General features: G+C 30.0%; 2 protein-coding genes across 2 annotated transcripts; both read right to left on the reverse strand.

Annotated features, from left to right (window-relative positions):
• Positions 1-16,548: 16,548 nt before the first annotated feature.
• Positions 16,549-18,566, reverse strand: OCT59_022771 (uncharacterized protein; the record flags this gene model as incomplete). Its single annotated transcript, XM_066144970.1, has 6 exons — positions 16,549-16,752; positions 17,010-17,207; positions 17,284-17,556; positions 17,629-17,927; positions 18,088-18,480; positions 18,530-18,566. 6 exons carry the CDS (start codon positions 18,564-18,566, stop codon positions 16,549-16,551), a joined length of 1,404 nt encoding a protein of 467 aa, XP_066006382.1.
• A 5,058-nt stretch (positions 18,567-23,624) lies between these two features.
• On the reverse strand, positions 23,625-23,858 carry OCT59_022772 (uncharacterized protein; the record flags this gene model as incomplete). The annotated part of the gene is made up of 1 exon (XM_066144971.1): positions 23,625-23,858. One exon carries the CDS (start codon positions 23,856-23,858, stop codon positions 23,625-23,627), a length of 234 nt encoding a protein of 77 aa, XP_066006383.1.
• Between the last annotated feature and the right edge of the window lie 411 nt (positions 23,859-24,269).

The following is a 24,269-nucleotide window of genomic DNA, read 5'->3' on the forward strand; positions in this document are numbered from 1 at the left end:
ATAATTACCTGTCATGGTTGCAGCTCCGTCACTACCAAAATGTCTTAATTTCGTTATATCCAGTTCTTTTTGAGTTATAAAAAGGTTTATTACATTCATAATTCCATCAGCCGATGCATCTGTTATTTGTGTTAATCCAAGAAAACGAAAATAGGTCCACCATTTACTAAATGTTTCGAAACTAATGCAATAGTTTTTTCAGATATAACATTTGTATTGCTTTTATCAATAAGTAAACTCTAACATGGTGATTCTTTAACCTCAGCAACAACGCTTTCTTCAACAATAATAAATATAGAAAAAAGTAATTTTCTTTCTGCAACTGCATTTTTATAAAGTGCATAATTATTAGTTGAAGATGATGAAGTTGTAATTTCAGAATGATTTTGAAGAAGAGGTGGACGAAGATTTTGGATAAAATTTTCATCCCCAGTTTGATATTGATAATTAATTTGATATGTAATTAAATCACAAAGAGATCCATAATTATTAAGTGCTATATTACGTTGCGTTAAATAATATACATTACGCATACAACAAATAATTAATGCTTGATTATGGTTCATTTGTTGCATAAAGCCTTCTTTAATTGTCAACTGATCTGAATTTTTTGCATTAATTGCTTTTATATGCCTTTCAATACAATCTTCCTTTAACCACTCCAAACCAGTAGTTGTCCACACACTAGAACTATTTGCATTTTTGCATATTTTACAAAACATAACTTCTTTTCCATTTCTTTTTTCACAATATAACCATGGATATTTGAAAGGCCAAGATGGATTCCATTTAAGGTTATCTTTTTCTAAACATGAATATTTATTTTTTTTTATTTTTATTTTTTGCCTTAAATAATCTCATTTAATTCTCCTTCACTATTAATTTCATTATCTTCAACATCACTAATTTGAATAACCTCTGTATTTTTATCATTTCGACTTCTTTTTTTTGTTGGTTTGTCAGTTTTTTTCTCTTGAGGAGTATAATTATTTAGATATTTTGTGATATCTTCCATTCTTATTACGCTTAAAAAAAAAGAAAAATTAGATTATCATATCGTTTATCTAATACAAATATATATACGATGCATATCAAATTTTTTTGTGCACGGAATAAAATTTTTTGTGCACGAAAATGTGCACTATTATTTGTGCACTATGGATAAACCACGTGTGAAAAAAAATTGGTGTATGGCAGTCTGCCAGATAATCAGTAATTGAAAGGAACCAATAAATTAATTAGCATAATGAAAACAATTTTTAAGAGTATTGGATATCATTTAAGGATCTTATAGAAAAGGCTTTAATTTTTAGCGGCGCTGAAAATTTTAATGATAGTCATGTATCAATTATTAAGTATTATTTGATTCTTGCATCAAATCATTAAGTTTAGCATTATTTGAAGACTTTTTTATTTAATATAATAATTACAAACATGCTATTATTTTATGTATTTATTATAGCTTTGAAGGATATCAGAATGTGAATTATTATTCCGTAAATGAAAATAAAAAACTCATTCATCATTATCGACTAAAAAAGGAAAAGAAATTAATAAATTTTGTATTTACGACTAAAAAAGAAAAAAAAAATTAATAAATTTTGTACTTACCATTTCGATCTTCTGTATTTAGAGTATTCGTATTTTGAGTATTCTGGCTCCCACGTGCTATAAAATAATTAAGAAAATCAATAAAAATTTATAATTTGATTAAACTTTTATACTTTACATACCATTCCTTCTGTTTCGTCTGCGTTGAGTTATATTAACACCAATTGAAGCCTGTACAAACTGATTATCTGAAACATATTAAATCATATTAAATAAAACAATTTACCTCTTTAATATAATCATTTTGTTGATTATGTAATGTTGTTAGATTTAAAAGTTCTTACCTGGTTTCTCCCAAAACTGTGTATTCACGACTTCAAAAAAAAAATTGGCAAGCGAAGGCGAAGGACTTTTTGATCTCGGATCGTTTGCAATCACTAATAATTGATCCTAAAGTATTAAGTGTTAAATAAGTATTAATAAGTATTAAAATTACTATTACAACAAATTTTTATTAATATTTAACTCACGTGATAACCGGTCACTAATCCATTGAATTTTGTTTGGCACTGTTTGCCCGAATAATTGCTCCCACACCTCTCATTTACTTTATTCGCAACGGAATTCCAGAAATTTTTTCTACTTCTTCCTGCAATTTGATAATGGTACTCAAAGTTTCTTGACTTCCGCTGCTCAATCAAAGTAGCGATTTGGTCATCCGACCACTCCACCTGGCTGGAAGAATAAGTTATAGTGTCGAAAATGGAGGTAGTATTGACATTGATGGTATTGGTATCATTGACGGTGGTTGAATCAGTTGAAGATGAGGACATTGTTTGAAATTTTGTTAAAAAATTGTTTAGAATATTTGGAAACATATTTGATAAAAAAAAATGTATTGATTATAAAAAAAAATATGTATTGATTATTAATTAGTATTGATTATTAAAAAAATGCGAGAAAGTTCTTGTAACAATTCTAATTATGCCATTCAATTATCATGATATTACATCATTTCATTTTTTAATTATTAGTACAATTTTTAATGTAACACCATTTCAAAATGATTTCGTTGATTCATGATATTATATCATAAAATTCACAAAACATAGAATTCGTAAAACTCCGTCTCTTGTCCATTAAAAGTGATTAAAATGTCGATCTTCCATTGTTTTCCATCGTACAAAAAAAAAAATTAGCCATTAAAAGTGATTAAAAATTTTGTAAATTAGGCCCGGTATTATTCTTACATAAAAATTAACATTTATTTATTACGACTTACTAATGCGAAAAAAAATTAATTAATTTTATTAATTTTACATCTCGGATTGATTTAATGTTAATTTTCAAATGTTGAATTAATGTTGAGCGCGTTAAACGAATTCGTTAAGCAAAAATTATGCTTATGTAATACACGATTAATAATTTTTCATTTGATGAAAGTCACGAGACATACTATCTTCTTGCTTATATTATACACGATTATTACTAAGCTTGAAATGGAAATCAAATGTGTCATCATTTTCTTTATTTGGTGTGGCATCCTACAAGTTAAATCTTCTATTCAAAGGTATAATCGACAAATATTTTTGTTTTCCTACCATAATATTTCTAAATTTTGTAGCTCGACATAATATCCTATGAACCGCTAACAGGGAATCACAACCTTCTTGAAAGTATTCGGCTTTCCATAATTCGGTATTTGATATTTCTGGCTCCATAAAACTATGTTTAAACTGAATACTAGAAGAAGGTGCAGGTTTATACCACTTGACATATGCTAGGAGGTGAGTTTTCGTTCCTTCTGGAAATCTAAGAGCATGCTCGAAATAATATTGGACTTCACCCGGATAAGTGTCAACTGAATCATCATTAGCTGCTTTCCATTTTGCAAATATATTCGCATTTTTTTCATGGCGACCAGAAATCATAGATCCAAATATTTCGGCGCCAATTTGTAGTCTTGCATGCTGATTCATATGCAAATCCATAAATCCTAACACATCTTCTTTTTCCCTTTCATATAATATTGCATACCATTCACATAGAAATTCCCGCAACTTTCAGGCGATAACGATTGATATATGATGGGTTAAGCATTTGGCCAGGTAATGGTTCAGTGCCATATATTTTGGAAATCATAGACGTATTATGTCTCATAAATAGAAAATGCTGCAGTTCCTCCCTTTCTGCTATTATTACTAAACTTCCTACAGCTTTTTTTGGTACAAGAAGATGGAGAGATTCATCTAGAAGGCCAGATGTCCATTTACATAATAAGTGATAATCCACCAAAGTGGTGTTTTTAAGAACAATTTTTATTGATTCGGGTTCTATTTGTCGGTTACTATTAGGATATGATCCTAAATAACAGGAATTTTTTTAATAAAGTACTTAAAGACAATTGAAAGACACTGAAGTAAATTTACCTATATATCCATTAAGTCTTTCAAACGGGAAAAGCCAAAAACTATATATAGGACCATAATCACGACAGCAATCAGGGATATGAAGTGCGAGATGTATATTACTTGTTATAAATTCTGGTCCATATGTATATTCTATAAGGTAGGCCATATCTTTTAACCTCTCTTGCGCCTCCTTCAAATCATCATCTGTAATAAATCTTGCTACTAAAAGATTACAAGCTCGAACAAAATGCCCTAAGATTTTTCTATCATTATCATCTAGCATATCCCATAATATAGATGTAGAATAAATCATAATAAAGGTCTTCTATTGATCAGCAGTTAAGTTAGAAAACCCATCATTTCTGATTGCAATCTTTGGAGGAATTCTACCAATGTCAGAAGGTAAATCAATATTATCCATTCTATTTTGTGCTACACGAAGTTGTTCCATAGTTAATTTTTTTTGGTTTACAAAAATGGATTTGATTATCCATTTTGCAACACCGATAAAAGACAATGCATATGGATCCACTACAGCAAATCGTATAGAATCCATGTATGGTAGGCGAAGCACTTCAGTCCATCTTATACCACGTACTTTAAAATGTGCTTTCTCTGGAGGACTTTGAGTTACATTGCAACCATTCAGCTGAGCATATTGCCTATGTAATAAAAGATCTGCAGGCTTTGTTACCCATTCATTATAGTCTTGCATTTCTCCGTAATGAGTTTTTCTAAATTCCTCGCTATAAGTGGTACATTTATCACACCTATAGCATTTCATTACTGTAGATCCATGACCAAATAACTTTCGTGTAGCTGGAGTATCAGACGATCTAACAATTAACGCAACTTTTATTTCTAAACCATTGGAAAATTGGTGAGTTTTTGGTACTTTCCACCCCTTCCAAAGTTCTAATAACTCATTTACAATAGGAGCTAGATAATGATTAATGCGTTCACCACCCTACCTCTTTTGGTACAGGTAAGAAACAAATATATAATATTTTTGGGCTTATTCCTTTCTGACCTTGGAAGATTACAAATAGACGCATAAATAGCGCCGTCTTATGCTGCGTGTAGGAGAATGGTTGGAACCAATCAAGATTAAGGAGAAGACCAGATGGGTTGTGGCAGTCTCTGTTGTAAAAAAGGTACTACCATTAAATGGAAAATTTTTCCATACCTTACCATCGTAAATATCTGAATAGATATTATTTTCGTTTTTTTAGTCCTCGATAATTTTAACATGTTCTCAAAATCTGGTCGTTGATATAAAATGCTCAATTGTTGATGAATGTTTGGCTTAGGATAAAGCATGCGAGGTACAACAATTGTTGCATTTTTATTTTTTTTGAGAATGGAAAGTGGATTATTGCATTGGTGATTACGACTTGATATTGGATTATTTGGATACTCTTTATACGGGCAATTCATTATAGCAACTTTTCCTTCTTCCTTATATGCAATAATATCTTTAACATTATGCAATTTATGGCAATCGGTACATGCAGCTAATTGCATTTTCGGTTGAAAAATGTTTAACCATATTTTTGCCATATATAATGAGGTAGGAAAATTTTCAAATTGCAACCTATCAAAGCGCATAAGAATTATATGAAAAAATTTTATTAAGAATTCAAGTGCAATATCAGGCAATCGAAATCTTTGTTGAAATTTAAATAGCCATATTATAATCTCAGTATTAATAGAATCACTTAAGCTTTCCACTATAAATGCTTCTTCATTGTCATTGTCAATCTTAGGAGATGCGAAAAAATCTTCTACATCATCATTCTCCTCTCCTTCATCCACATCATCATTCTCTTCCTCATCCATATTATCTACATCATCATTCTCCTCTCCTTCATTCACATCATCATTCTCTTCCCCATCCATATTATTTACATCATCATTCTCCTCTCTCTCATCCACATCATCATTCTCTTCCTCATCCATATTATTTACATCATCATTCTCTTCTCCCTCATTTATATTATCTACATTATAATTCTCACCAAAATAATTGATTTCATCATTATTTTCATCAATTGTAGGTGCTGGAATACGAAAACATGAAGGTTTTGATAAAAATAATGTTATATTTTCTTCAATATATTGGAAAGAGGGACCAGGATGGAAAGAGTCCTGATCTGAACTAGATGTACCAGAGTAATTATTTCTTTCTCGCTTTTTTGATATGTTCAATTTTATTTCTGTATTTATATATGTATTATTAACAGATGATATTTTTTTCTTTCTTATCATGATGGTATTTTCCTGATTTTTTCTAGAATCTTTTGATCTCGATTCCCACAAACTATCATCATACGTATGTTTCTCTTGAGTGCGAGAATCAACTTCTGCACCTTTGCAACGAGCACAATTGCAAATATACAAATACTTTTTTTTGGGCTTTATTAAATCAGCCACAAAGGTTTCAGAGGTTTCAACTTTATGTTTTTTTATTACTCTTTATTAATTCAGATACAGAGTTACATTTTTTATTACTCATTTTTATTAAAATGTATAAAATATATTTTTTATTCTATCACTTTTAATAGTTAGTAATCAAGACGTTCAGAAACGAGCTTTTAATAATCCTTATCATACAAAAGAATTGCACAAGAATTTTATGAGCGCGTTACTTTTATCTGGTGAGAATTGCGCAAACGCGTTGCTACCTCTGAGCCTTGATCTGCATCCTGAAATCTCCAAAATCATTATAAATTTGCACACAATCAACTTTTCTCGCGTTCTGAAATCTCTACTTTATACGGGATTTTTTTATTTTACAAAATAACAAAAAGATTTTATACTTCGTAACAATGAATAGTGATAATGTAACATCTAGTGATGAATCATCATCATCATCATCCTCCTCTTCCTCCTCCTCCTCCTCTTCTTCTTCTTTTTCCTTTTCTAAAAGTTCTTATAACACGATAAAAGCAAGTATTTGATTATTTTATATATTATTTCTGCTTTTATCCTATTTACATTTATCTATTATTTTACAGAAAGAAGTGTTTATTTGGAGCGACTCTGAGCTAAAAGACGTATACAGTATTAACTATGAGCTCACATGGGCTGAGCAAAAAGATAACATAGTCACCAAGTTGCTTCCACCACTTTACAAACTTGTAAATAAAAAATATAAAGTCTCAAATAGTGATTTATTAAAGATGTTATATGGACGTTGGCGATTCGCCATCGCGTTAGTAATATTAGAAAGCAAGGGGAAGCCCAAATAAAACGTAACAAAAGAAGAGCAATGAAGAATTCAAGGATGCAGGATGTAAATTATTTAATTAACAGAAGCTATTAAATTTAGTTTTTTTTTTAAATTAATTATATTGTGCTTTATAATTAACATTGTTAGAAAAAAAAAAGAAAAAAAAAAGAAGAACAAACGCGGCCAATTACCTAATACAAAACAAAGATAAGTACATTTGCCGATATCCTGAAAAGGATCTAGTTCAAATTTTAAAAGATTCAGGCTACCATTCTGAAGAATGGGAGGAAATCGACGAAGATGATGAAGATGATGAAAATGATGAAGAAGAAGTAGTCACAAAAAAAATTCGATATATATTTATGAAAGATGGTGGAGATCTTCTGCTGTATGTATATTTTATTATTTTTTATCAAAGTATAAACACTAATTTATAGTTTAATTTCTTTATTTAAGCTTCAACGTTTATTACATGATCGTATTGATCCAACGGTAGAGTTATTAAGGAAAAAACCACCAAACTTAAAATGTAAAAGAGTTCTAGACAAAACAGAAACAGCTAGTGTGCCACCTGTTCGGCGCCCGAAGCTGGTGTTTGAATAGAGAAGCACTTGAAAAATTCAACCGTTTAACCAAAAATATCCCGGTTTATGATTATGATACTGATGAAAGCATTATTCAAGACAACAATGGTGCCGATGATGATGTTGATAATAACGTCGTAAATAACAAAAATAACAACAAAAGGAAAAAAAGAAAAATAAATCTAAATCAAAAAATAAAAAATAAAAAAAATAAATTTTACAATTATTACACTTTTGCCTAAATAGGTTTATCGTAAAAAATACTAATCAGACTTTAATAAAAATCAGAATTCAAACATTTTCATTAATTTTTTTAAAAATTGATTGATTAAATTAAAAATATCATGGTTTGATAAAGCTATAGATTACAGTTTATTTTTTATTAATAAACAAGTTACAGTACTGATTACTTTATTACAGTAACAATTTAATTACGGATAAGGTATTTAATAAGATATCAAAAACTGATTAATAAAATTTTCTATATTAACATACGATAAATTAGATTAATGAGCTAAATACGATAATATTATTTTTTCAAAAAAATTAAAATGAAAATATACACAAATTTTTGTTTTTGGTATGTAAGTCAAATTAAATTACTATATGCTTAAATCATAACTCATAACCCAAAGTTGAGGATTAACCGGGTACCTTGCTTTAGATTCAGCGACACTTTCCAAGTCAGATGAGGTGTCACAGGTACGCTTTAAGAAAACTCGCTATGATAATAAGAATAAGTATATTCGAAAATACCATTTATGAATGAATATAGGATACGATGAATAATCTCAAATAGAAAAATAAAAAATAAAAAAATAAAATAAAATAAAAATAAAAATATAAAAAATAAAATAAAATAAAAAAAATATTTTCAATTAGACAAAGCATCCTCGTTCCTTCCTGGAATTCTCATTTGACTAAATTATTATTGTTTGTAATTTGATCCATTTGAATCCACCATAAATTGCCAGACAGGGTGAACCCTTATTAGACAATTATAGCTTCATCACCAAATGGCTGCGATGTGTTTAATGATATGGCAACCTGTTTAATTCATTTTTAAATGAGCAAACGTGGCCATAAAACTCATTAAAAAGGTAGGCTACAGAGTGCAATGCAACCTACCTAACCTAACAAATAGGTCTAAGGGTTAGGGAATAAAATATACCCTAAACCCACGCAGTTGGTATGGAAATAAAAGTTTACAAACGGAAGTTTCAGACTGTGCCTGACGACAAAATGGGTGAGGTGCAATCAGGACTTTTTCCTCTAATTCAGCCCGGAATTATAGAGGCAACATTGTTATCGTACAAAGCACATTGACGAAAACGTCTCTCAAAGAAATTAATCAATAAAGAGTATACTTGGACAATAGCCGATCTTCATCATCACCCTATAAACTCCAAAAGGACAGGGATCAGCGCAGGCATTTTGGCTTACGTATTTCTTTAAAGATTAATTAAATTGAAAGATAGGATCCAAATTCAATATGACTGAATCGATCGCCTCCGGTTATCAAACTTCCATCAGAAGTGATCGCTAGAATCAAAGATACCAATAATCACCCTTATCAGTAATGATCAAACTAAAGATGTTGGAGAAATAAAATCCGTCATTTATATGGAATTAGTTTGTATTACAATTTTATTACGATTTGGGTAAAAAAAAATATCTCCTTAAAATTTATTTTTTTTCAGGTATCCTGGCTATATGGAAAGATTCCTAATATGGTAATAGTACAATACACCTTATACGCCATTTTGCAAATTCAGTGTAATAGTTTACAAAGAAAAAAAGGGAACGTATTTATTTTTTTGCTATGAGAAATTTAATTACAATAAGTGGATTTCAGAAAATCGCGGTAATTTGAATAATTTGTATATGCTTTTGATAACGGGTTTGAAGTTTAGGTATTCTCTGGCCGCACTATGATAATATTAAATAAACACACAAATTTTTTTAAAGATCGTACAAATATCGGTGACTAATAGTTTGGATATCGGACACTTGGTAATTTACATTTTTTTAACCATATTTGAAATTTGCGCATTATGTGACAAATCGGGTACCCGATATGTTGTTAATATGTAAAAATGCCCGATATGTACCTAATTAGTCACCGATATATAGGTACCCGATATGTGTGAGATAGATCGTTTTTTGACCTGTGTTAGTTAATCAATAATGATTCTGATTGAATGAATCAATTTCATAGGAAATTAATTTCATGTCAAATCTTGGAGTTTCACAAAAAACTTCAAAAGAAATGATCATTTCTTCATATTTCAACCTTGTTTACTATGTGAATATAAAAGTTTTTTTATAAAAAAAAGACCTAAGTAATAATTTGAATTAAGAAATTTAAACTAGCAAATTATTGTTCAACCTCAAGCTAATCAGTTTAAAATTTTTGGATCAGTAATTTTATTTCAATATAAAAAAAATTTATATAGAAAATGAAATAATTGAAGTGTACCCTCAGTTCTTTTCAAGTGGCTAACTATATACACTGGTTAGCTTTCATTAAGTGATATTTACTGGCAAAAGATCAATAAAAAAAATTAGTCAATAATTATAATAATAGTTACAATATAAAGCTGTGGAAATATGACTTTTATGATATTGGTAGGGACAGTAGGCCAGTTCAATTTTGATTGTTCAGATTTTTAATTGTATTTCAAGTAGATAATTATTGACTAACAGGTAGAGCTCTGAATAATTCTAGTTTGAACTGGAAATTGATCTGAAACTGACCAAAAATTTAGTTCAGTTCTCAATTTAGTTTTGGAATCGAAATCATTTGGTTTAGTTCGATTTAGAGCTCTGAACGGTTCCAGTTTGAACTGGGAATTGATCTGAAACTGACCAAAAATTCAGTTTGGTTCTCAGTTTGATTTTGGAACTAGAACCATTCAGTTCAGTTTGGTTTTCATTCAGTTTCAGTTCTTACCTGAACTGGAAAAAACCACACTGAACTGACCTGTTCAGAGTTTTACTAACAGGATCATGTAACTTGATCAGTGACTTGATTTTTCTGAACTACAGAAAAGTAAAATTTTTTGATCATATTTTAAAATAGGCAAAGCATAATAAAAACAAATGGATTATTAATTAATTATTTTAAAATTTTTTTGTGATTAACGATCAGTATATAGTCAACTTTCTATAAATGCACCCTATATAAGTGTACATCCTGTTTAAATGCACTACTCAGCTTGGTCCTAAGTTGAAGAATTAGTGCTAAATGCACCCTCTTTTCTATACATTGTACAATAATTTTCTGATCCTGATTATATAGAAATTTCCACTTAAATGCACTTATATGACTTTGTGCAATTATAATTTTGACTGGAACTAATGAAATTACATAAATAAATAAAATGTAGGTTGTGTAAATCCTTTTAAGGCTAATTATAGTGTACGAAATCCATAAAAGAATTAATTATTAAGTAATTTATCTAAATAAAGTTATTGTACTTATCTCTACTCCCAAGTAATATTATATATAAATACTATAATGCGCTGTGACTGCGATAGTGCTGCAGTTTTTCTCACGTTGCTTAAAATATACCACCTAAAAAAAATTACTCTAACTGATAACCAAAAGTATAAACTCTGTTTTTATGCTAATAGTAATAAAGAGAACTGAGCTCACTATATAAATTGGATTAAACAAAAATGGGGAGTTGAAGTTGACAAAACTACAATAATACGAATTTAACAAATAAGAGAAAAATGACTTTCAACCGAAATTATTCAACCAAATCAAAAGCAACATAAACCTGTCACCTATCTAGAACTTGAGGTTACTCTAAAGGAGTTTGTGATGAATTATCAGCATCAGGCAATTTTAAGTGATGCAATTTTAATTGAAAAAGCTAAACTAATAGCAGAAGGTTGGAAATTTCTGAAAATAAATTGCAATTTTCTAATGGTTAGCTTCAAAGATTTAAGAAGCGTAATGGAATTCATCAGCAAAAGTTTCAATGAGAAGCGGCATCTACTGATTAAACTGCAATTCTTGAAGCTTTACTAATATTGCGTGAAAAATGTGCTAATTATTCACCTGAAAGGATTTATAATATGGATGAGACAGGGCATTTCTATCGGTATATTATCAAATTATTATTATAATTTATTAATATCTTTACTGAAAAATACTCTTGCAGATTAGAATCAGATCGAACATTAGCCACAAGATGCATTTCTGAACGTAAAAAAATAAGGAACATCTATCTATAGCTTTATGTGCAAATGCTGATGGATTACATAAATTACCTCCCCTAATAATTGGAAAATATGCAAATCCACGGTGTTTTAAAAACATTAATATTCGCAACCTGTCAATGACATACTGAAATAATAATAAGTCATGGATGCTTATAATTCTCTTTCAAGATTGGCTTCGTGATTTTGATCGATAGGTTGGCTAAAAGCATAAAGGTCAATATGTTCTACTATTGCTTGATAACTGTTCAAGCCACAAGATAGAGGGTTTGAATCTTTTAAATGTTGATGTTCACTTTCTACCACTAAACACAACTTCAAAGATCCAGCCAATAGATTCTAGGATAATTATGTCTTCAAAAAATATTATCATTAATATTATCATATAATGATTGTTAATAATATTATTGATTTTTTTTTTTATTAATTATTTTTTAAATTATTTCTTTTATTTTAGTTGGATATTAGAATAGATTGAAGCTGATCAATACATACAAATTCAGTATATCATCTAGGGCTGAAATGAAGTTACAACGAAACGATCAGTAATTATTAGAATCACACTAAGATTCTTTCTAATACTAATTGTTTAGATGATATCAAAGCTGATAATATTGGAGCTGAAATCATATTGAAACTGATGATACTGAAGCTGATGACCTTGTACTTAATAAAATCTCCAGGATGCTTGAAATTATAAATCTTCCTAATTCAAAGGGAGCGAAAGAATTCTTAAATATTCCTGAAGAAAATATTGTATATAAAGTTCCTGAGAATATTACAGAATTTATAGAAATTTTTAAAAAACAATCTGAAGAAAATACTAATGATTTGAATGATTTGGATGAAATTGATGATACAGTCAAACTTCAATATACTGATGCTTTCGGTTTGGAAAAAAAGTATCAGTACATTGAAATATCAGTACATATATGTAATTAGTGAATTATAATGCAGGCCAAAATCTAACTCTGGCTTGCACTATACTTAATTCTAAATCCAAAATTTCCAAAATTTCTTGAATATATTATGTATAATATGAATATGATTATAGAAAAAAATCCAATTCTAGACATAATAAAAAATGATACTCAAATTTTAAAGTTACAATTTTTTAACTCAAGCCAAACTTATAGTGCCGGTTAGAATTAACACTAGTGTAATTAAAATTATCAGTACATCTTAATATACATTATTATAAAAAGACCCGAAGGTTGTATCAGTATACGTTACATCGTGAAATTATATATAATATCAGTACAATGAAGTTTTTTTATTAATGATGAAATGGAATAACAAAAATTTATCAGTAAAAGTAATTATTGGTATATAAAGTATTAGTATATCAAAGTTTGACTGTAGTATTGACTACTGATGTAGTAACTGTTGGTACTAACCCAGAAATTACATATATAACTCACATTTGAGTTTTAGCAAATTCAATCAAAATTAGGTTAAACTCATAATTTTAGATAAAGCAAATTGATTGAAAATTAATTAATAGTCATAATTATGAGTTTTAGCAAATTGTGTTGATTTTACAAAGTCATATTTTATATTTGAGTAAATTGGTACATTTTTTAAAACTTTTTTTATTAACTTTTATAGATAATATTTTTAAAAATATAAGTTTCAAGATCCAGATTATATTTTGGCCAAAATTAAGTATAATGCAGACCAAAAACCGTCCAATTAGTTTTGCAATATTTTATTTTTTGGGCGTTATTACTTGGCGACCCTTATTACGTGATTTAACAAAATTTTTGATTAGATAATTTTATGAAAAATTTTATTATTTTATCTTAAAAAAAAAGGAGTTTGCTATTTATCGCTGGCAGTGATCATTGCCGGCATCACGTGATTTTTTAATTTTGGCCAGAATTAAATGATCGACATAGAAATTGCCTTTTTGAAATCTTGTGTAACCCATTTTCTCAATTTTTATAAGAAACAAAATTGCTTTTTTGGATTGAGTAACGTTACTCAAGTTTCCAAAAAAGCTATTTTGGCCGGAATTATAAAATTTAGCTGAAATTATAGGATGTGACGAATAAGGGTGACAAATAGGATTTTTCATACTAAAAAAATTCTAAGTCCCTAGAATACATAGTAAAAACGGAAACAAGGAGGGTATGACGCGGGATGACAAATTATACATTATTAAAAATCACATGACACCAGCGATGATCGCCTCTGGCGATTCATAGCAATTTTAAAAATAAAATATGAATTTTTATTTAAATTTTTTATAACTAAGGCCATACAAGTTTAATTTTATAGTTTTCACAATATAAAAATTTTGTCAATAATCTGACAACCCGCCTCTAATTTTTTTTTCAAAAATTTTATGTGAATTTTTTTTTTAACAAACCGAAAAACCATTTTTACTAATTTATTTGATTTAATGATTAAACTTCTTAAATAAAAAAAAATAAAATAAATGAAAAAAAGGAAAAGAAAAGAGAAAAAAAGAAACAAAAGGAAAGAAATAAAGAAAGAGAAAAAGAAAAAAAAACAAAGGAAAAAGAAAACAAAAAAATAAGAAAAAGCGAAAATGAAATATAAAGTAAACAAAATAGAACAGGAAATGAAGTACAAAATAGGATAGTAAATCACAAATGGAATAGAAAGTGAAAAACAAAATAGAGAAACAAAATGAAATGAACAAAATGGAACACAAAGTAAAGGACAAAATGAAACGTGAAGTAAAGAACGAAGTGAAACGTGAAGAGCAAAATGGAACGTGAAGTAAAGAACAAAATGAAGCATGAAATTAAGAACAAAATGGAACGTAAAGAACGTGAAGTAAAAAACATGAAATAAAGTACAAAATGGAACATGAAGAACGAAATGTAATAGGAAATAAAAGAGGGAAGAAAAGAAATAAAATGAAATAAAATGAATGGAATAAAGAAACAAAATAAGATAAAGAATAAAAGAAAGAAATAAGGTTAGTGTGGTGGAATAAGGAGTAAAAAACAAAAATCGACCAAACTCTAAAAACATACCTTTATTGTAGCATCAGAAAAACAAAACTCATTTCTCAGTTCTCAAAATCAAGAAAATAATAAAACATTAGTAAATGTTTCATTAAAAAATCAACAAAACTACTTTTTCGAATATTACCTTCCCAACCATAGCATCCAACTACCTGAAATCTAAAAAAAATATATTAGTAAAACGCTCATTAAAGAAATCTAAAAAAAGTTTGAATATTACCTTCCAAGCCCAGTGTTAAACTACCTGAACCCTAGAAAAAAAGAATAAGCGAAACATTAGTAAATACTTCCACAGGTCGAAATGCTAAAAATCGGCAAAAAAATGGCGTGAAAAGCAGTGGCTATTCTTGGCTATTCTTGGCTATTCTTAGCTATTCTTGGCTGTTTTTAGCTATTTGCGAATTAACCTATACTATTTGTAAATAGTTTATATAAATTTGCGAATAGTTTATGCAATTCTAGCCATTTTTTTTGCCTGTTTTTGGTTATTCGACGTGTGTTCATTAAAGAAATCAACAAACAAAAATTTTTTTTAATATTACCTGTGTTTAACTACCCAAAATCTAAAAAAAAAAATTAACAAAGCGTTAGTAAACATTTTGTTAAAAAAACAAAAGAAAAGAAAAGAAAAGAAGAAAACAATAAACATACCTGGTTTCCGATAGTAAGAAGTAAGAACAAGAAAGACGTTATCTGTTATTTTTTTAAAAAACAAAGGACACGACACGATGACACATTAAAAAAAAAATTATTTATAAGCAAATAATCATATGAAGTAGCTATACATGCCACCCAAATTATTTTGGGCTGCCGTAATTATAAGTAAAATCCCAAATTCAATTATGACATCCCAAATTATTTTGGCACTTTATATAGTAAATTATATATAAACTGAATGAATTATGACATCCCAAATTATAATTATAGCATCCCAAAATAATTTGGGCAGCATGTATAGAAATAGCCAATAAAAATTTGTTTGTTCACATGATTTAAAGGAGTCATCATGGTGACCAGGGTTGCCAACTACATTTTGCCTTATTTTTTAATAATTATTTATATTTAATTTATTATTTTTATTTTTATTTATAATCTACACACTAGTCGAAATAAGGCAAATCGGCTAAAAATCGGATATCCGATTTTAGGTCAAATTACGGCTGAAATATGTCCGATTTTTACAAAAAAAATATATTCCGATTGTTATCCGATTGACTGCCAATCAGATGTACTTCGGAACTTAAATCGGACATAAATCAGAACTAAATCATACTAAATTCGGACAGTCAATCAGATGTACTTCGGAACTTAAATCGGACATAAATCAGAACTAAATCATACTAAATTCGGACAGTCAATCAGATGTACTTCGAAACTTAAATCGGACATAAATCAGAACTAAATCATACTAAATTCGGAAAATTATTATATATAGAAAATTCGATTTAAATTTATTATCGTTATATATTAATTATCAGAAATATTTACGAATAATACATGAAAAAAAAAAATTTAAAATAAATGTAATTGATAGTCCCGCTTCATTCAGCTAAATCATCACCGGCTCCACCTTTTTGACTATCGATTAACACCTCTTCCGTTTCTTCACCATAGTCTTCATCTTCGTCGAAACCACTTCTACTATCGATTTCCGTATCATATATAAAATCCTCTTGCTCGACATATGACCATTGTGGAGCATCTTCAGGGTGCATTCGGTCGAAGTGTTGAACTTCATCATCATACTGGCGAGGTCATTGTAATTTTGCCGTTTGAATATCTGCCGAATGTGAGTCGATGACGTTTCGAAGTAAATTTTTTAGCTAAAAAAGATAATATAATAAAATAAATACAAAATAAAGAAAGGAACAAGAGTGATATATCGAAGTATAAATATCGAAGTATAAATATCGAAGTATAAATATCGAAGTATAAATATCGAAGTATAATAAATATCGAAGTATAATAAATATCGAAGTATAATAAATATCGAAGTATAAACCTCTTGTGATCGCCAAGAATAATCATAGACGCATACGATCGTCTTATCTGGATTCTCTTCATCTGACTCACTGATTTCCGGCGAGTGGTAAGATCGATTTGCCAACATTTTTAATAATTGGCGTTTTTCATAACCAATTATTCTTTCGTCACTTTTCCTATAAAGATCCTTTGCAGCCTTAATTCGACGCAATTTTTTCTTAAATGATAAATATATAAGAAAATTAGCATAAATCATTAACATGATGATAAAGGAAAAAATTCGACAATTTTACATTTTGTACGCGACTGTTGTTGTGAACTCTGCGACTGTCCTCGTCGCTTTTTCCACTTTTTTTCAGTTGTGTTTGTGATCTTCGCGACTTATGGAGGGCGCTTAACCAGTTCGTCAATTGTGCTACTGAAGGTTTATAATTCGGAAACATCGCCCTTCGAAGTTCGGGAATTAATCTACTGCGAATTTCAACATTTTTTGGACTATTAAACGTTTCGTTATCATCCAAATTGTCATTAGGTTTAATAGTTTTGAGGATCATTTTCATTTCAATCTTTAAATCGGAACAATTAGTATAAAAGTATAAAGACTGTACAATTCTGCCTAAAATTACAAAATTACAAACCCTCGCCTCCTTTTCACGTTGTTCTTCTTGTTCTTCTTTTGGTTGATTTTCGGCGTAGTGTACCGTCTTCTTTACTTTTTTTGACCCATCCGATTTGAACCGTTTTGCTAACCGTTCTTCTGGAACATCAATAAAATCAAGGCTTTCAGATGATGATCGTATCTGGTATTGTTCGAGTTTCGTTTTTAATTCGTTAACCTCTTCTTTCAAGTCGTCATTTTCAGAACCGAATTCTGCGTTAACACCAGCAAGAAATTCGTTATCTTCTCGTAAGCGAGCTATTTCAGTGGCAACGACAGCTGTATGTTTGGTTAATTCATTATTTCGTCATTCTAACTGTAAACACTTCGCACGCAAATCGGATACTTCTTGAGATAACCTCCGATTCTCTGTATAAAAATGTAAAATCAACAAAAAAAAAATACTAAATCTAACTGACGATATATACACGATACAGACCTGTTGATGCATCATCATCATCGCGGGTAGGTTCATTAGTTTGATATCTGACCGGAAGCCGAAGATTTTTATATCTCTCTTTTACACTTTGGACTCGTTCATGACTTGGCGCAGCAGATGGTGGTTGAGTATTGGACGAATCCGGAAGCCGAAGATTTTTATATCTCTCTTTTACACTTTGAGCTCGTTCATGACTTGGCGCAGCAGATGGTTGTTGAGTATTGGACGAATTTTTATTGATGTTAGTAGTTTGAGCTTGCTCATGAATTGGAGTGGCAGTCCCTTCAACAGCTTGTTGGATATTGGACGAACTTTTATTGATGTTAGTAGTTTGAGCTCGCTCATGAATTGGGGGTGGCAGTTCCTTCAACAGCTTGTTGGATATTGGACGAACTTTTATTGATGTTAGTAATCGTTTTATTTCGATTATCACTAGCCAAACCTTTTTCAGTATTTTTATTTTTTCTATTTTGGATCATTATTTTTTTTGGTTGCGAATTTTGGCTCATTATTTTTTTATTTTTTTTTTGGTTGCGAAGAGTATTAGACGTTAAAACTCTAAAAAGAAAAGGTGAGAAAAAATGAAGTTTTATTTAAAAAATTAAACTTTAAGAAACTTTCGCCATCATACTGATCGAATAGTCTATTTTATTATTAATATTATTAATCGAACGATTTGAACGCAAATCGACATCATGTAATATTTATAATTTAAGTGATAGTTGATGATTTTAATAAATTTAATATAATTTAAGTATTATATCGACAATTAAACTCTAAAAAGATTAAACTCTAAAAAGAAAAAGGTTGGTGAGAAAAAATGAAGTTGTTTAAAAAATTAAACTTTAAGAAACTTTCGCCATCATACTGATCGATCGAATAGTCTATTTTATTATCAATATTATTAATCGAATGATTTATATTTATAATTTAAGTGTAGATTGATGATTTTAATAAATTTAGTATTACATCGACGCAGTTGATGATTTTAATAAAATTTATTCTAATTTAAGTATTTTAAACGAATTATATTGATATTATTGATATATTATTAACAATTAACTTTATTTCGAAAAACGTTCACAAAAATGACGAGAAAAAGATCATTATCAAGTATACTCAATGAAGAATCAGATTCTAGACCTCATGCCATACCTTCATCACGTATACAAAGAACCAGATCAGTGTCAAATATAATTGACGAAGAATCTTCAAATCAATCTTATCCTACATCATCACGTATTGGAAGGTTAGTTGCATGTAATTGTTCTGAATGTAATGGACGATTAGTAGATCCTCGTACGAAAACTATCCATGAAATTAACCAAGATTCAGAGGATGATGATTCAGAAAGAACAGAAGTACATCTACCTGATGAAGCTGAATTGCCTAGTGACGAACCATACGAAAGTGCTCAATATCGGATGACGCGAATGAGAGAATCGGAAGCTGATGAACAGTGAAAGTGCTCAAATATCAGATGAACCACGAATGAGAGAATCAGAAGCTGAATTGCCTAGTAGACAACGATCAAGAAAATATGTTCGACCGGTTATAATTGCTGAATTAGGAGATACAGTAGATGATAAATCTTCTGAATCTTCTGAATATACTACGGAGGAAGATGCAAATATCGATGATAGAAATGAATCATCCGATAATGAACCATCCAATGATGACGAATACCACGAAATTTTTGAAGATTATTCATGTCCACCTTTCGAACCATTTCAAGATTCTGATACTGAACAATCAATAAATAATCGGTTCTTATGGATATTATTATGGATCATGAGAGCTTCCGAACCAGGTTTAACTTACCAGAAACAGCTACAGAATCATTGATAAAATTCTTGAAGCTTGTTCTAACAGAAATCGGTAGTCCTGATTTTGACACATTTTCTGACACTTTATATCTAGCAAGAAAAGCCCTTAATCTTGAAGACCGGTTTCATAGTTTTGTGGCGTGTTCCAAATGCCACAAATTATACAACAAACAGGAAATAAAAAGTTTTCTCCAAAATGAGCAACCTGCCATCATGAAGTGTTGCCATGTCGAATTTCCTAATTCGACAACTCGAAGATTAAGGTTGTGCCAAACACCTTTGGCACAGAAAACAACATTGTTAAATAACCAAATTTCAATCAAACCTGAATTATTATTTCCGTTTGTGAGTATTAAGCAGCAATTGGAAGCAATGTATCGTCAACCTAACTTTGAAAATTCTCTAAGGCATTGGATAAATCGTCCAACTTTCGATAATATCCTAACTGATATATACGATGGTGAAGTTTGGAAAACTTTTAAAGAAACGACAGATGAAAGTTCGAATAATTTTTTCCGATCTGATGTTGCTGATTCGCACCTCGGATTGATTTTGAATTTGGATTGGTTTCAACCCTTCGACGGCACAATCCACAGCACCGGAGTAATATACGCTGCAATCGGTAACCTTCCGAGGGATGTCAGATTCAAGCGCAATAATATCTTGATTCTTGGCTTATTACCCGGCCCAGATGAAGTAAGTTTACATAAGATTAACCACTATCTGGCGCCAATCATTGATGAGTTGAAGTCACTTTGGGAAGGAGTGACATTAAATAAAACGTATGAATGTCAAGAAGGGAAAAGAATTCGCGCAGCTCTGATTCTTGTTTCATGTGACATACCGGCTGCAAGAAAAATTTGCGGACATATTTCCACTTTGGTGTCGTGTCGATAGATGCGAAAAGAAGGCGAATTATGAAAATCGGCAGCATAATTTCGCTGGGATAAATGAAATGGACGAATGGTTTACTTGCCGTGATTCGGCTCAACATCGTCAAGATGCTATAGGATGGAGACGCTGTAATTCGGACGCAGCAAGAAAGCGATTTGTAAAGCAAACTGGAGTTAGATGGTCCAAATTATTGCGTCTACCATATTTCGATCCAATTCGGTTCATTACAATCGACCCGATGCACTGCTTGTTTCTGGGCATCGCAAAATGGATTGTAAGAAGACTTTGGATCGAAAATGGCGTATTAACAACACATATTTTGAAAACAGTTCAGAAAAAAATGGATGAATTTAAAGTTCCAGCTGACTTGGGTCGAATCCCGGGAAAAGTCGATTGTGGAGATGGGTTTTCAAATTTTACTGCGGATCAATGGCGAATATTTTTTACAATATATGCAACGGTCTCTCTCGGGAACATCTTTCTGAGAATGACCGGAAGATTCTCGTGAATTTTGTGAGAATTTGTTCAATTTCAGTAAGTCGAATTGTAGAAGTCGATTTCATGAGAGGCGCATCAGAGGCTAATTAACCTAGTGAAGTTGATAGAAGAAAATTACGGTCGTGATAAAATCACACCGAATTTACATTTATCACTTCACTTATGTGAATGCTCACTCGACTATGGACCTTTATATACATTCTGGTGTTTTTCCTTTGAGCGCATGAATGGCATGCTAGGTATAATATTTTAAATATTCTTGTTACTTTCTAAAATAATGCATTTTTATCAACTTTTGTTTAAAATAAATTTAGGCTCTTTTCCGAATAGCAGAAGGAAAATTGAACCGGAAATTATGCGCCGCCTGATGTTTGATAATCAAATCAGTAATATCATTAATTCCGGCGTAATCGAAAGGGCCTAGATTTGATTAGTAATAGACCATCTGTTGGCTCTCTATCAGAAGCCAACCAATTTTCTGCTGATGAAATGAGGCGATTTTGGTTGACCGAAACGATTCGTAGAATCGACGCGCGGGAAAAGAAGCATTTCCGGGCGAAATGCTCGGACCAGTATTTAACGATATTGTAATGTCAAGTGATATGCTTGACTTAATAGTTGAATACTACATGGCGAGCTACGAAACGATGGAATTTCGGAAACCATTTGGAGAGGGTGCAGAAGATTCGATAATAGTTCAAGTTAAAATGAATCAATTTGGAAGGTGCCGAATTGGTTCTGAAATATTCGGCTCTTCGATATCATCACGTCATGTAAAAAGCTCATTTATCTTGGCAAAATTTATGACAGAAAGTGGTGATATCGATTGCTATCCTGGACAAGTCCAATACTTTTTTACACATGCCGTTAATTTGCCGGATGGGTTATTCGAACATAATCTAGCATTTATTCGCTAGTATAAACCTGCAGAATCATCAAATATTCGGTATCGTTTCGAGTTAGAGATGACGAAATATGCAATGTTGAATTATGGGGTACCGAGTTTTACCCAGAATCCCGCGACTGTATTATTCCAGTTCATCATATTCTTGGCCGATTTATACCAACGAAATACCGAATTTCAGGCAGGAGAAGTTCAAACGTCTATTTAGCGGTAAATCCAGTCAATAGAAAATTTCATATTCGCTGAAATTAGTATCTTTTTCGAACTTTATTTTGATGAAATGACATATAATTTCAAATAATACAAATATCGGAATTTATTAAATTTCAAAATAATACAAATTTCAAATAATACAAATATCGGAATTTATTAAATTTCAAAATATACAAATTTCAAATAATACAAATATCGGAATTTATTAAATTTCAAAATAATACAAATTTCAAATAATACAAATATCGAAATTTATTAAATGTTAAAACAATACAATACAAATATCGGAATTATTAAATGTCAAATTTACATATAATATAATTATCGGAATGTCGAAATATTATAATGCGCAAACATCGGAATTTGAAACAAATATCGGAATTTGCACCGCAAATCGGCTATGCTGAATGTCATCTGATATGCAGCCGATTATCGATCATATCCGAAATCGGAATTTTGCACCGCAAATCAGCTATGCCGAATGTCAGCCGATTATCGATCATATCCGAAATTTATCCGAAATTTGGCCGAAATTTGGCCGATTTGCCTTACTTCCGATTTGCCTTATTTCGACTAGTGAGTGACTATAGATAGATTGTGACTATATAGGATAGATTTTAATAATAAAGTGTTTTGAACATTCAACTGGTGTGACTATATAGTAGAATGTGACTATAACGGGAGTGACTATAAAGGGAGTTGACTGTATATATTAAAAATTCCATATATATGAGAAATGGGTTTTTTATTAGTGAAATGGGTTTTTTACAGCTCTTTTACATTTAATAATTTAAGTTTTGCAAATGTAAATTTTTGTTTAACTTATTATTTAGTTAAGTAATCATCAATCAGATGATTTTTTGGTATTACAAAACTATTTTGAGTAACAAAAATTGTGAAAATCAATCAATAACTCTTTTTAATGCAGAGTAAACAAATCAGCCCATATGCTTACGTACGCTATATAAGCTAGTTAGCTCTCTCTTAGATTCTAATTTGGTGTTTAAATCAAATGCTTTTATATACCTTAATTTACCATAAGGTAAATCTTCAGGATTTATATGTGATTCTTCCAAATGAATTTCTTTTATTCAAAATATAGGCTTAAAGAACAGATCTTTTGCAAATAAGTCTAAACAAAATAAAAAAAAGATTAAAATATATCTATTTTTTCACCTCCGATTTTATTTATTTCTTCTTACCTAGATGATGATTAAACAATAAAAGAAGAGCACAAGATACTGTAAACATCCAACAGTTCCATTGTTCCAACCAGTATTATCTATTGCATTGCCAGAATAATAATCCAACAAGAAATTAACCATAACCACATCTCTTTGTCTTCTCTTTTCACTACATTTTATTGCAATTTTCAAATCACTTGTTTTTGGTTTTTTTGGCCATCTATTAAGTCTTGAAGTATGAAGATATTTCATTGAAAGATCAGAGTCTTTATTATTAAGAATTTTTGTATCAAATGTATATGACAACCTTTAATAATACTAGCCATAACATCATATCTTACATTAATTCCAAATAGCGGGCATCTTTTGATGAATCGTCTAACCAATTTTTCAGGTCTATAAACCAAATCTTGCCTGCAATTTTGTTTTTTTAATTAAAGACACTTTTAAATATCTTAAAATATTTTATTATACAAACCAATATTTTTGTAATAAATTCTATAGTATTTTCTAAGTAAAAATCAAAAAAAAAGTTCAATTTGAATTAATGATTTTTTAAAAGTAAATGATCAACAAATTATAACAAATAGTAGCTAAATTTTTCAAATTGAAATATCTTTTTATCCATTAACTCTAGAAATATAAAATTACCACCATTTGATG

Source organism: Rhizophagus irregularis, chromosome 31 (genome assembly GCF_026210795.1).
Source record: "Rhizophagus irregularis chromosome 31, complete sequence".
In the NCBI taxonomy this organism is placed as follows: domain Eukaryota; kingdom Fungi; phylum Glomeromycota; class Glomeromycetes; order Glomerales; family Glomeraceae; genus Rhizophagus; species Rhizophagus irregularis.